The following is a 12850-nucleotide window of genomic DNA, read 5'->3' on the forward strand; positions in this document are numbered from 1 at the left end:
TGCAAAAGCCTGTAATATAGCTAGTTATCAACTTACAACAGTTCATTTAGTGACTGTTCAAAGTTACTATGGCCCTGAAAAATGGGACTTATGATCCTTTTTGACCATTATGACCATTGTAGCATTGCTCATGTGATTCAAAATCCAGGTGCTTGGCAACCGGCTCATATTTATGACATTTGCAGCGTCCCGGGGTAATGCGATCCCCTTTTGCAACGTTCTGACAAAAGTCACCGGGGGAAGCCCGATTTGCTTAATAACCACGTTACCAGCTTAGCAACGGCAGTGGCTCACTTAACCACTGTGGCCCATGTCCCTTTTAGCGACAGAAATGTCGAGCTCAATTGCGGTTCAGGACTACCTGTATGATCAACGCCTGCCTCTAGGAATCTAGGGACATGCAAGAGCCGAAGATGCGTGGCATAATAAACCATCTACTTACATCTGGATAGTAATCCATGGTGGGCACCAGGTGCTGGATGAGGACCTCCAGGGATCCAGAGATGAGGTTCCCATCCTGATAAACAGGATCGCCATTCCTCTCGCCCGTGTCGGGTTGCACCTGTCCTCTACATCCCGTCCCGAGCATGCTGGAAAAGATCGGTGTCTGTGGCATAGTTTCCTATAAAAACAGAGGAAGCAACATGAAGGGCGAGTAAGCAACATGCATGTCCCAGGGTTTGGGGGCCGGGCCTCTGTTAGGAAGACATGCCTACTTGCTGCTCTTATGCACCAGGAAGCCTGGACTGGCTCGTGACAAAGTGCATAGAAGGAAAATATGCCCTCCTGCGGTAAGTGATCATTATGGAAACTAGGGCAGATGAATCTCGAAGGCTGGGTCTCATAAGCCTACATTTGTAAAATAGATTAGGATAGGATAGGATAGGATAGGATAGACATTGTAGAACAGAACACTAGACTAGACTAGAATAGACTAGAATAGACTAGACTAGAATAGAATAGAATAGAATAGAATAGAATAGAATAGAATAGAATAGAATAGAATAGAATAGAATAGAATAGAATAGAATAGAATAGAATAGAATAGAATAGAACAGGACCTTGGAGGTCTTCTAGTCCAGCCCCCTGCTCAAGCTGGAGAACTTCCATCTCAGAGAAGTGACTGTGTAGCCTCTTTTTAAAAACGTCCAGTGATAGAGTGATCCAGTGATTTAATTAAAGGCCTAACGGGGGTAGCACATTGGTTAAAATGCAGTAATTGCAGCCAAACTCTGTCCACAGCCTGGAGTTTGATCCTGACCAGCTCAAAGTTGGCTCAGCCTCCCATCCTTCTGAGGTCAGTATAACGAGGACCCAGATTGTTGAAGGCAATGTGGCAATAGCACTTCTATACTGCTTCACAGTGCTTTACAGCCCTCTCTAAGTGGTTTACAGAGTCAGCATATTTGCCCCCAACAGTCTGGGTCCTCATTTTACTGACCTCAGAAAGATGGGAGGCTGAGCCAACTTTGAGCCGGTCAGGATCAAACTCCAGGCTGCGGGCAGAGTTTGCCTGCAATTACTGCATTCTAACGAATGTGCTACCCCTGTTCATGCTCTTATTTGGTTGACAGGATAAGATTTGTCTCCCAATTAAAGGGTTAAAAAAGCAGTCTGCATAATGAGAAAGAAAATTGTTACAAAGCATTAAACCTAACACAGTACATTTAATCACCAAGACATGCACAGAACCACAGACTTTTTTGTTTTATTGGGGTAGGACATATTAATTAAAATCATTCAGAAGTCTCCATCTATTTAAAAAAAAGCTCTCAAATGAGTTAAAAACTGATTAAATACAATTTAAGAGCCGGAAAGAACAGAATGGCTCGAAACCAATATATATAAAAACCTTTAACAGTGAGTAATAATTTGAGAGACAATTTCAAGGTCCTTTACGTCCTAGGCCTTGTTCAATGCTTAGTTAAACAACAGAAATAACAGAATAACAGAGCTGGAAGGGACCTTGGAGGTCTTCTAGTCCAACCCCCTGCTCAAGCAAGAGACCCTCTATACCATTTCAGACAAGTTCTCCACGTCTGGCATTGGAAGAAGATGCCTCTTTGCTCAGAGGTGCTCCATCTCAACTGGTTAGAAAGACGGAACGTAGAAAATAGGAAATAAAACAATAGGGATGGAAGGGAACTCAAAGGTCTTCTAGTCCAACACGCTGCTCAAGTAGGAGGTCCAAGTTCTGCAGGTTTGACATGGAAGAAGGTGCCTCTTTGCTTAGTCTCCACTGGTTGGAAAGATAGAACATAGAATAGTAGAGTTGGAAGGGACCTTGGAGGTCTTCTAATCCAACCCCCTGCTTGAGCAGGAGAGCCTAGACCATTTCAGACAAATGGTTGTCCAGTCTCTCTTTGAACGCCTCCAGTGATGGAGCACCCATCACTCTCCAAAGGCAACCACTTTGGAATGTCCTCTTGGTGTGTCAATGCTTCCTCTCGATTTGTCTTTGCCAGCTTGAGACCTGGACAACAGCTTCTTTCCCTAGCCGTGGCTCTTGAGTTATGATCCATTCTAGAACTGTGAGAGGGACCTCGGAGTCCTATTGGACGATCACTTGACCACGAGCCAGCCATGTGCAGCAGCAGCCAAAAAAGCTAATACAATCCTGGCTTGTGTAAACAGAGGCATAAAATCAAGTTCACACAAAGTATTTGTACTGCTTTATAAAACCCTAGTAAGACCACACCTGGAATACCGCAGCCAATTTTGGTCACCATATCACAAAACAGATGCTGAGAGTTTGGGAAAAATTCAGAGAAGAGCAATGTAAGATGATCCAAGGCCTGGAGACTAAAATATATGAAGAACGGCTGCAGGACTTAGGTCTGGCTAGTCTAAAGAAAAGAATAAATAGCAGAGACATGATAGCAGTATTCTGGTATTGGAGGGGCTGCCACAAAGATGAGGAGGTCAAATTATTCTCCAAAGCACCAGAGGGCAGGACAAGAAACAATGGTTGGAAACTGATCAAGGAGAGAAGCAACCTGGAATTAAGGAGAAACTTCATGACAGTGAGGACAATCAACCAGTGGAACAGCCTGCCTCCAGAAACCATGAGCGCTGCATCACTGGAGGTTTTTAAGAAGAGACAGGACAGTCACTTGTCTGAGATGCTATAGGTTCTCCTGCTGGAGCAGGGGGCTGGACTAGAAGACCTTGCAAGGTCCCTTCCTGCTCTATCCTGTCCTGTCCTGTCCTGTCCTGTCCTGTCCTATTCTATTCTGTTCTGTTCTGTTCTGTTCTGTTCTATTCTATTCTATTCTATTCTATTCTATTCTATTCTATTCTATTCTATTCTATTCTATTCTATTCTATTCTATTCTATTCTATTCTATTCTATTCTGAATCAAAATGTATCGGCTATCTTTGGTCCCCTGCTAAGCAAAGAGCAGCATTTTGAGGACCAGTGAGTGCCAGCTTCATTGCCAAAGCTAATTTACCAGAAACTAAACACTGCTGAGGAAGCAGGAAAAAAAAACAGGTAGGAACACATAACAATTTCTCTAAGCTGATCAGAAGCCAGCGATCTGCAACCAAGACCTAATCCTAAAATAATAACCACACATAGTTCAGAAGGCCTGGCATGTTTCTGCTTGATGATGTACAACAGCACACCCACACTGCTCAGCCAATGGCAGAGATCTATTCTTTCCCCCCTCCCTGCTATTGTTCCCAATAATTCTTGTGGTCATTCATTTGCAACATAGGTCTGTTGGATAGAATAGGATAGGATAGGATAGGATAGACATTGTAGAACAGAACACTAGACTAGACTAGACTAGACTAGACTAGACTAGAATAGACTAGAATAGAATAGAATAGAATAGAATAGAATAGAATAGAATAGAATAGAATAGAATAGAATAGAATAGAATAGAGATGGAAGGGACCTTGGAGGTCTTCTAGTCCAGCCCCCTGCTCAAGCAGGAGAACCTATACCGTCTCAGACAAGTGACTGTCTCGTCTCTTCTTAAAAACCTCCAGTGATGGGAGTGCCCACGATTTCTGGAGGCAGGCTGTTCCACTGGTTAATTGTCCTCACTGTCAGGAAGTTTCTCCTTAATTCCAGGTTGCTTCTCTCTTTGGTCAGTTTCCATCCCTTGTTTCTTGTCCTGCCTTCAGGGGCTTTGGAGAATAACATGAGCCCTCTTCTTTGGGGCAGCCCCTCAAATAGCAGAATACTGCTATCATGTCTCCCCTATTTCTTCTTTTCTTTAAACTAGCCAAACCCAAGTCCCGCAGCCGTTCTTCGTATGCTTTAGTCTGGAGGCCTTGGATCATCTCAGTTGCTCTTCTCCAGACTTTTTCCAAGGTCTCAATTCTTTGCCTCCAGTGTCTTACTCCACTGTGCAACAGTCAACAACTATAAATATCGAGCAAATTGCAGAGGGGGGGAAAAAACAAGTTGCCAGAACTGATTTAGAAAAAAAAACAACTGTTACTACAGTGCAGATGTCAAAGCAATTTAAGTCAAGATCCCCATATGGTTTCTTGATAGATTAATGTTTACTACTCTGAGTTTTCAAGGTTACTCAGCTAAGGGAATCTATCAGAAGCTGCCCAAGCAAAACCAGCTTCCTTCCTTCCTTTGTTCCAGGGCAATTCTTCCATCCTCCGTGAACACAAGTAGGTCCTCGACTTACAAGAATTCATTTAGCGACTGTTCAAAAGTTACAACAGCACAGGAAAAAACGTGACTGATGACCATTTTTTTTCCTCTTCTGCCTCTCTACCCTTATTCTTACATTTCTCTTTTGCAGCCGATAGTTGGAGAAAAAATGTTCTGCCTTTTCATATTTTAGCAGTTCAGCCAGCCCCTATTAGAGAGTTTTACAAGATCTTTTTTTTTCTTAAAGCTTATTTGGATAAGTCTCTGTTTATGCAGGTTACTACTACCCTTCTCCTACAATGCTAGATACTTTTTTAAAGTTAGGATTTACGTTTCTCGGAACTGGCACTTCTACGGGCTGTTATCAAACGTTTTTCAAACACATCTGGAGCTGCCCAGATGGAAGAGAACATCCAGCTGTAAGTCACCGATCCAGGACAGCCCTGGAGAGAATTTTCATGGCGGACTATCTTGGAAATACAGGCTGGGAGGTCAGCATAGCAGGCAAGAAGGAAACAGTGCCAAACCATTTCCATATAATGTTTTTTTTAAAAAAGTTTACATGTCCCTATAAATCACCAAACAGCGTTCTGTGCGCCTTTGGCGTCCAGTCATGCCGGCCACATGACCACGGAGACGTCCTCGGACAAGCGCTGGCTCTTCGGCTTTGAAACGGAGATGAGCACCGGCCCCTAGAGTCAAAAATGACTAGCACGCATGTGCGGGGGAACCTTTACCTTTACCTTTATAAATCACCAGCAGTTAAACTCAACTCCACGCGAAACAAAATGTCACGTCTCCTACGATGGTAGCAGACACCGCATGATGGCGTCCTAATTTCTTGTAATGCTCCCATTTAAACAAAGCAGATAAAAATCAGCGGAAAGGCAGTGGATGCTGTTCCGTACAAGATCTTAATGTTAAGTTAGGTACAGTAACTCCCGAGTTATCTACTAAACTAAAGGGAAAAAATCATTCTTGCTTTCTCTCTCTGAAGGGGCTTAACTCAAGAGGCACTATTGGCGGTTGGTTTTTCTTTCTTTCTTTTTCTTTCTTTCTTTCTTTCTTTCTTCTTTCTTTCTCTCTTTCTCTCTTTCCTTCCTTCCTCTCTTTTTCCTTCCTTCCTTCCTTCCTTCCTTCCTTCCTTCCTTCCTTCCTTCTCTTTCTTTCTTTCTTTCTTTCTTTCTTTCTTCTTTCTTTCTTTCTTTCTTTCTGTCTCTCTTTCTCTCTTTCCCTCCTTCCTTCCTTCCTTCCTCTCTCTTTTTCCTTCCTTCCTTCCTTCCTTCCTTCCTTCCTTCCTTTCTTCCTTCTCTTTCTTTCTTTCTTTCTTTCCCTCCTTCCTTCTTTTTTCCTTTCTTTCTCTTTCCTCCTTCCTTCCTTCTTTTCTACCTGTCTTCCTTCCTTCCTTCCTTCCTTCCTTCCTTCCTTCCTTCCTTCCTTCCTTCCTTCCTTCCTCTGTCTCTTTTTCCTTCTTTCCTTCCTTCCTTCCTTCCTTCCTTCCTTCCTTCCTTTCTTTCTTTCTTTCTTTCTTTCTTTCTTTCTCAGTCTACATTCACTTACGGAGAAGGAGAAAACAAAGATGCCAAACTCAAAGCAGAAATACCACAAGGTAGGAATGAGTACAGAAATACAACATGTGCTGCTGATACTTTGCTGTGCAAAGCAGTAATTCCAAGCTCTGTTCCCTTTTAAGGCAGCTTCTTCCAAAATTGCCCTTAATATTTATCTAACAATTTGAGAATTTGTCTCTGTTCACTCAACCCCTTGGCGCTGATGTTAAGAAACGACTTCTTTTTTTTTTAAAGGAAAGAAATGGTTAAACAGTTTTTTCAGTTTCTGCTCAAAACAGTTAAAAATAGAACTTGTACATTTCGGTCCAACAAATGCTGCGTGGCTATTTACAAATTAGGAGAAGAAATGTTCCTAATAGTAAACAGGAACATTCTTCCTGCAGTTCAGTCCAAAGTTTGCCATTCAGAATGTTTGGGAGTGAGTCACGAGAAGTGGAATCTGAAGACAGAATGTACAGCAACTGAAAGAAATCTAATTGAGGAACGAAGCAGGGTGTTTGCATGCCAAAGTGCTTCTGGGGTAATTTTTCAGGGTCATTTCATAAATGTAGTCACAAGGCTTTGTTTGGGGGAATGCAGGGTAGTTTGACAAACTGGGAATTGGCTAGATAGAAGAGGGCTTGATTTTGCTTGCTCTGCCCATTTCAAGGTATAGGGGTGAGGTTTCTGATGGGTGGCTTATAAGGTCTGCAGATGGTTAATCTGAATGCATGCCTGTATTATGCATTTTTGGAATGGGGGGAAACCTTATTCCCCTCCCACCTCTGTTCGGGGAGGGATGACACGCATGTAGCAAAGTCAGGACTGATGGGAGGGAGGGCTTCCTCATGGGACCAATAAAGGGGAATATAGTTCAGGGTTGAAATGAGAGGTCTTAGGTTCTCTCTGAGCTTGCTTGTTTTCTTGCAAAGTATCTACAGGACTGCCTGTATTCCAATGAGATCTTCTTATATAGAATAGAATAGAGCTGGAAGGGACCTTGGAGGTCTTCTAGTCCAGCCCCCTGCTCAAGCAGGAGGACCTATACCATCTCAGACCAGTGATGGAGCGCCCATGATTTCTGAAGGCAAGTTGTTGCAAAGGAAGGAAGGAAGGAAGGAAGGAAGGAAGGAAGGAAGGAATAGAGAATAGAATAGAGCTGGAAGGGACCTTGGAGGTCTTCTAGTCCAGCCCCCTTCTTAAAAACCTCCAGTAATGGAGCGCCCACGATTTCTGGAGACAACTTCTGTTCCACTGGTTAATTGTCCTCACTGTCAGGAAGTTTCTCCTTAATTCCAGGTTGCGTCTCTCTTTGATCAGTTTCCACCTGTTGTTTCTTGTCTTGCCTTCTGGTGCTTTGGAGAATAACGTGAACCCCCCCTCCTCTTTGTTGCAGCCCTTCAAATGCTGGAACGCTGCTATCAGGTCACCCCTGTTTCTTCTTTTCTTTAGACTAGCCAAACGCAAGCCCTGCAGCCGTTCCTCAATGTATATTTTGCTCCTACAACCCTTCATTTTGATCTGAGCTTGCTGACGTTTTCCTCTGGTTTGACAGTTGCAAAGTTTTGACTGCTCGCGGAGCTGCACCGTTCTCTGACAAAGAGTCTGTAAGAGGCTCTTAGCTCTGACAGCTCAGGGAAACAGCTTTTCTGTAGAAGAGGCTGATGTCAGACAGCCCACCCAGGACGGGCCCTTCCTTTCATCTCCGTTAAGTCTCCCAGACGCAAAATTACCTAGCTGGCTATTATTGTTGAAAACAGAAAGCAAGAGGGATCTTGGTTCTCCTCCAGCAGGTATTTGTAAAGATACGCCTTCAAACCGCCTAGGAACTTGCATAACTTCATGGATGCATCCATGCCATTATTTGGGGGGGGTCTACATATTTATTAAATTGATATACTGCCCATTTCACTGCCACGTGACTCTACACAGCTATACAGGAAAAATGATCTACTACTAGGTTTAAAAATAAAATAAAATTCCAGTCCTTGTTAAAGATCTGGGATTCCCTTGGTTCCAAGGAACAACAACAACAACAACACTAATAAAGTTGGAAGGGTTCTTGGAAGTCATCTAGTCCAACCCCCTGCTCAGGCAGGAAACCCTATACCGCTTCAAACAACAGTTGTCCAGTCTCTTCTGAAAGACCTCCAGGGTTGGAGCATCCACAGCTTCTGGAGGCAGGTTGTTCCATTGATGAATTGTTCTCAGCATCAGGAAATCTCTCCTTAATTCTAGGTTGGCTCTCCCTTTGATGAGTTTCCATCTGTTACTTCTTTTCCTGCCTTCATGTGCTTTGGATAATAGGTTGACAAACCCCCCCCCATCTTTTTTTGTGATAGTCCTTCAAGTATTGGAAAACTGCCATCAACTCATCCCTACTCTTTCACTTCATTAGACTAGATGCATCTGGTTCCCTCAATTGTTTATCAAAGAATCCCACTCGTGCAAGAAGACTTGAATGAGGGGTCAGCTAAGAATTGAGAGACAGAGTTGTGGAAGGATGATGGGTTTAGCTCTTGAAGCAGACGTTCTTTCTCAACCCAGCCTACTTCACCTGGCTGTGGTTGTGGATAAAACTGAAGGAGCCATGAGCTCCTGAAGGAAAGCAAGAATCCGCTTTTGCCAACATGTTGATTAACTCATTTGGTTAACTCAGTTAACCAGTTGAAAACAATTAACCAGTGGAACGGCTTGCCTCCAGAAGTTGTGGATGCTCCATCACTGGAGGTTTTTAAGAAGAGACAGGACAGTCATTTGTCTGAAAGGGTATAGAGTCTCCTGCTTGAGCAGGGGGCTGGACTAGAAGACCTCAAAAGTCCCATCTAGCTCTATTCTATTCTAACATGTAAATAACAAATGTAGATACACAAACCTCTACACTCTACATAATAAAAAACACTTGCACAACTCTCATCCCATCATTGATGCATTTTATCTTCATTGTTGTTGTTTTCTGCAAATACAGTCGAGACCCAAATATTCCTGAAACTTCATTTTATAAAATATCTGTAAACATCCCAGGGCGGTTGCCCTTCTTAATGCTTTCCGTATTATGTCTGAAGAAGAAAGGACTCAACCTTGTGACATTGAGCTTCCAATTTAATCCTCTGGTTTTTAATTGCTTTGTAATTATTATTTTCTTTTTTTCCCCTTTTTTATTATGTCGTAAGCCGAGTTGTTGTATCAGGGAGATCAGGGGCATCAAAACTTTAATAAATGGAAGATTCTGATCAGCCACCTTGAATGAGCACGATTAGTTTGCTTCCTAACATGGCTTCAACTTTTGTTGTCTCTCTTCCACGGAGAAAGAAAGAAAAAAACCCACCTTGTTTTAACTGCCATCCATTGTTTAATCTCTGGGCAACATCCAAGTCTTTCTTTGACAAAGTCCCCAGAGATAAAAACTGGCACACGTTGCTCAGCACGTGTGACAAGCCCTAAGTGTGGTTTACCAGCCAATGTGTCAACCTCTGCCCTTGTGACTAGGAAACAGCCATCTGTGGTTTGTTTTGAGCATATTGAAGGGCCTTGGTGGAGCAGTGGGCTAATGCCTCCTTAAGTAACACCAGCTGCCTGCAATTAGTGCAGGTTCGAGTCCCACCAGGCTCAAGGTTGACTCAGCCTTCCATCCTTCCCAGGTAGGTAAAATGAGGACCCAGATTGTTGGGGGCAATTAAGCTCACTTTGTAATAATGCCGCTTGGGGTGTGTGTGAAAAGCCCTAATAAGCAGGCATATACATAGAATGAAGGCTACTTCTAAGTTTGTAAGCCGCCCTGAGTCTTCGGAGAAGGGCGGGATATAAATGGAATTTTTAAAAAAAATATTCTTGTAGGCAGGAGTCTAGCTGATTAGCAACCTTCTCCGTTTTTCAGCGTAAGACAAAACCAATGGGACAATTTCTGATTAGATTTGTCCGGCAATGCAGTGTTCCAATATCTGCCCCAAAGAAGAGGGAGTCAAGCTATTCTCCAAAGCACCTGAAGGCAGGACATGAAGCAACGGATGGGAACTCATCAAGGAGAGAAGCAACCTGGAACTAAGGAGCAATTTCCTAATAATGGGAACAATCAACCAGTGGAACAACTTGCCTTCAGAAGTTGTGGGTGCTCCATCACTGGAGGTTTTTAAGAAGAGACTGGAAAGCCATTTGCCCAGAATGGTATAGGGTTTCCTCTTGAGCAGAGGGCTGGACTAGAAGACCTCCAAGGTCCCTTTCCAACTCTGTTATTCTATTTATTCGCATACAGCAGTTGCTTTGAAATGTTCATTCTCCACTCATCAGCAGCTTTTGAATTCCCTTTGAGCCATGGGCATGAAGTCGGTGGCTTCAAAGCTTATCAGAAAACTTTCATTTTTTTTCTACATCTGGGTTAATGAACAAAGGCCTCCTTGCCCCCAGGAGGCTTGCACTTGTTCCCCACATCTGGGGGGAGGCAACCTTAGACAGAAAAGCTGCGAACAGTGGACTGTCTGGCTCCTTTGAATTGGCCAATTCACTGCAGTTTGGGGGCAAATGTGCTGTGCCAACCCTCAACCAGCTAAGCGAGCATTGGAAGAGTGCCCAAGTGAACAACATCCGTCTGCCAGTTGTGCCCAAGCTTTTTTTTTTCTTTTCCTTCCAGGAAGCAGAGCAAAATGCACACAAACACAGCCTCCAGTTCCAAGCTAGTGAGCGTTTTGCGTAAAAGAACTCTCGCCCGCCAGGAACGCTTGAACCCACAAAAAAAATGTTTGCACACCTCCCCATATGGAGGCTAAAAGTCCTTGCACTTGTTATGTCTATCTCGCTGTCAAGAAGGCGGCAAGAATTCAGCTGCTGCAGCTCTCCTGTTTCTAAATAAAAACCATTTAAAGGCGTGTGTGTGTGTGTTTCTTTTCTTTTCATTTTTTTTTTTTTGCTGCCTCCAAAGGCTCCTGTTGTTATGTTTATTTACCCAACGGCAGCCAAATGACGAAGCCAAACCAGAAAGGGCAGTTTGAAGCAGGAGCGAAACATACGCTGGACTAGAATCCAACCCAAAAAAAAAGAACAAGTTCCAATCTCTCCTTAAAGTTTGAGCTTCTCCCACGGTGAGCCCGGACGGCCAACAGTGACTTTTGAACCACTTGCCTAGAGTAGACTCAATCAATCAAGTCTCTTTTTCCCTTCAACATTTCCAATATAACCGTCTAGCTAGCCTCTTGGAAAGGGAGCAAAAAAGGAAGGAAGAAAAACAAAGAAAGGCAGGCTTTGGAAGGAGAAAAAAACAAAACACCAATTTTTTTTCCTTACCCTCATGGCTTTCTGGAGTATGTACATAGGTTTTCTGGCATGGATCAGTCCCTGGTTAGCCCAGCATCGTCCTTTCAGCCCAAGAAGTGTGGGAATGAGAGAGCAGCCCGCTCTCTCTCTCTCTCTCTCTTTCTCCAACCAGCTCAGATCTAAAATAACAAAGCTTGCAAAGCATCCCATTTCCAGACGGGCTCTGACGTCAGCAGCTGACACAGCACACTGTTGGCTGAGCGGAGGCTTGTCGGATTCAAAAGGAGCGCTTGGTTGACCCCCATCTATCTTTTGTGCCAGCCTTGGGATTTTTTTTTTATTTTTATTTTTTAAAACAAGGCCCCTTCTCCTTTTTGGAAAGAGATAGGTTAGGGATAAGTGCAGCTCCTGGATCTTTCCTTGAGTTGTTGCTAGCTCAGAAAGCACCAGGACAGGGTGGGCAAGAAAGCTACGAGGACCCACTGGCTGCCTGGAAGTTAGGTAAGAAGAAAAGGCAGGCAGTCCCCAACTTAGAAGCGCGGCTGAGCCCAGAATTGATGTTGCCTAGTGAAACACCTTCAGTGAGCTCTGACCCCGTTCTTACGACTTTCCTTGCGACTGCTTTTTTTTTTCCCCCCAGCGAAACCTTGCAATGGTTACGTCAGTCACACTGGATTGTTAAGCCAAGCTGGTTTTCCCCCATTGAGCTTGCTTGGCAGAAGGCCGCCAAAGCTGATCTGACTTTTCTTCAGGGCTGTGGTAACTTTGAGCAGTCCCTAAATGGCTACCTGTAGCAGAGTTGGAAGGGACCTTGGAGGTCATCTAGTCCAACCCCCTGCTCAATCAGGAAGCCCTAGACCGTTTCAGACCGACGGCTGTCCAATCTCTTCTTAAAAACCTCCAGTGTTGGAACATCCACAACTTCTGGAGGCAGGTAGTTCCACTGATTCATTGTTCTCACTGTCAGAAAATTTCTCCGTATTTTTAGGTTGCTTCTCTCCTTGATGAGTTTCCATCCGTTGCTTCTTGTCCTGCCTTTGGGCGCTTTGGAGAATAGCTTGACTCCCTCTTCTTTGGGGCAGCCCCTGAGATATTGGAAGACTGCTATCATGCTTCCCTTCATCCTTCTTTTCCCCAGATTAGACATACTGAATTCCTGCAATTACATCCATAGGATATCTGGTAGTGTCCCATTCAAGAGTGTTGAACTTTTGAATCAAGGAGAACATTTTCGAAACTGTAGTTCTTTGCGAAGGAATGAGGATTATGGAGCATGCCGAAACATAAGGAAACTAAAAGATAATGTAAGCAATGAAAGCTTTCCAATCTCCTCTCCTTCTTCCTCACCCGTCCCATCCCTTCTGTGATCTCTTACATGTTTATTAGCGATGGGACAATACTGCATTTTGAGGCAGCGCTCTTAAGAGGAGGC

The 12850-nt window shown here is 43.7% G+C and overlaps 1 protein-coding gene across 1 annotated transcript in view; it reads right to left on the reverse strand.

The window, feature by feature from the left end:
- The window catches only part of RASGEF1A (RasGEF domain family member 1A), a 58908-nt gene extending 46939 nt beyond the window's left edge, over nucleotides 1–11969 (reverse strand). Inside the window, exons 1-2 of the mRNA XM_081329741.1 lie at nucleotides 11449–11969; nucleotides 443–622 (exon numbers count right to left, since the gene is read on the reverse strand). Of these exons, the coding sequence (XP_081185867.1) occupies nucleotides 443–622; nucleotides 11449–11628 (360 nt within the window). The 5' untranslated portion in view covers nucleotides 11629–11969. The remainder of the gene's footprint in view (nucleotides 1–442; nucleotides 623–11448) is intronic.
- Between the last annotated feature and the right edge of the window lie 881 nt (nucleotides 11970–12850).

This window comes from Vipera berus (genome assembly GCF_964194415.1).
Source record: "Vipera berus genome assembly, chromosome: 5".
Lineage (NCBI taxonomy): Eukaryota > Metazoa > Chordata > Lepidosauria > Squamata > Viperidae > Vipera > Vipera berus.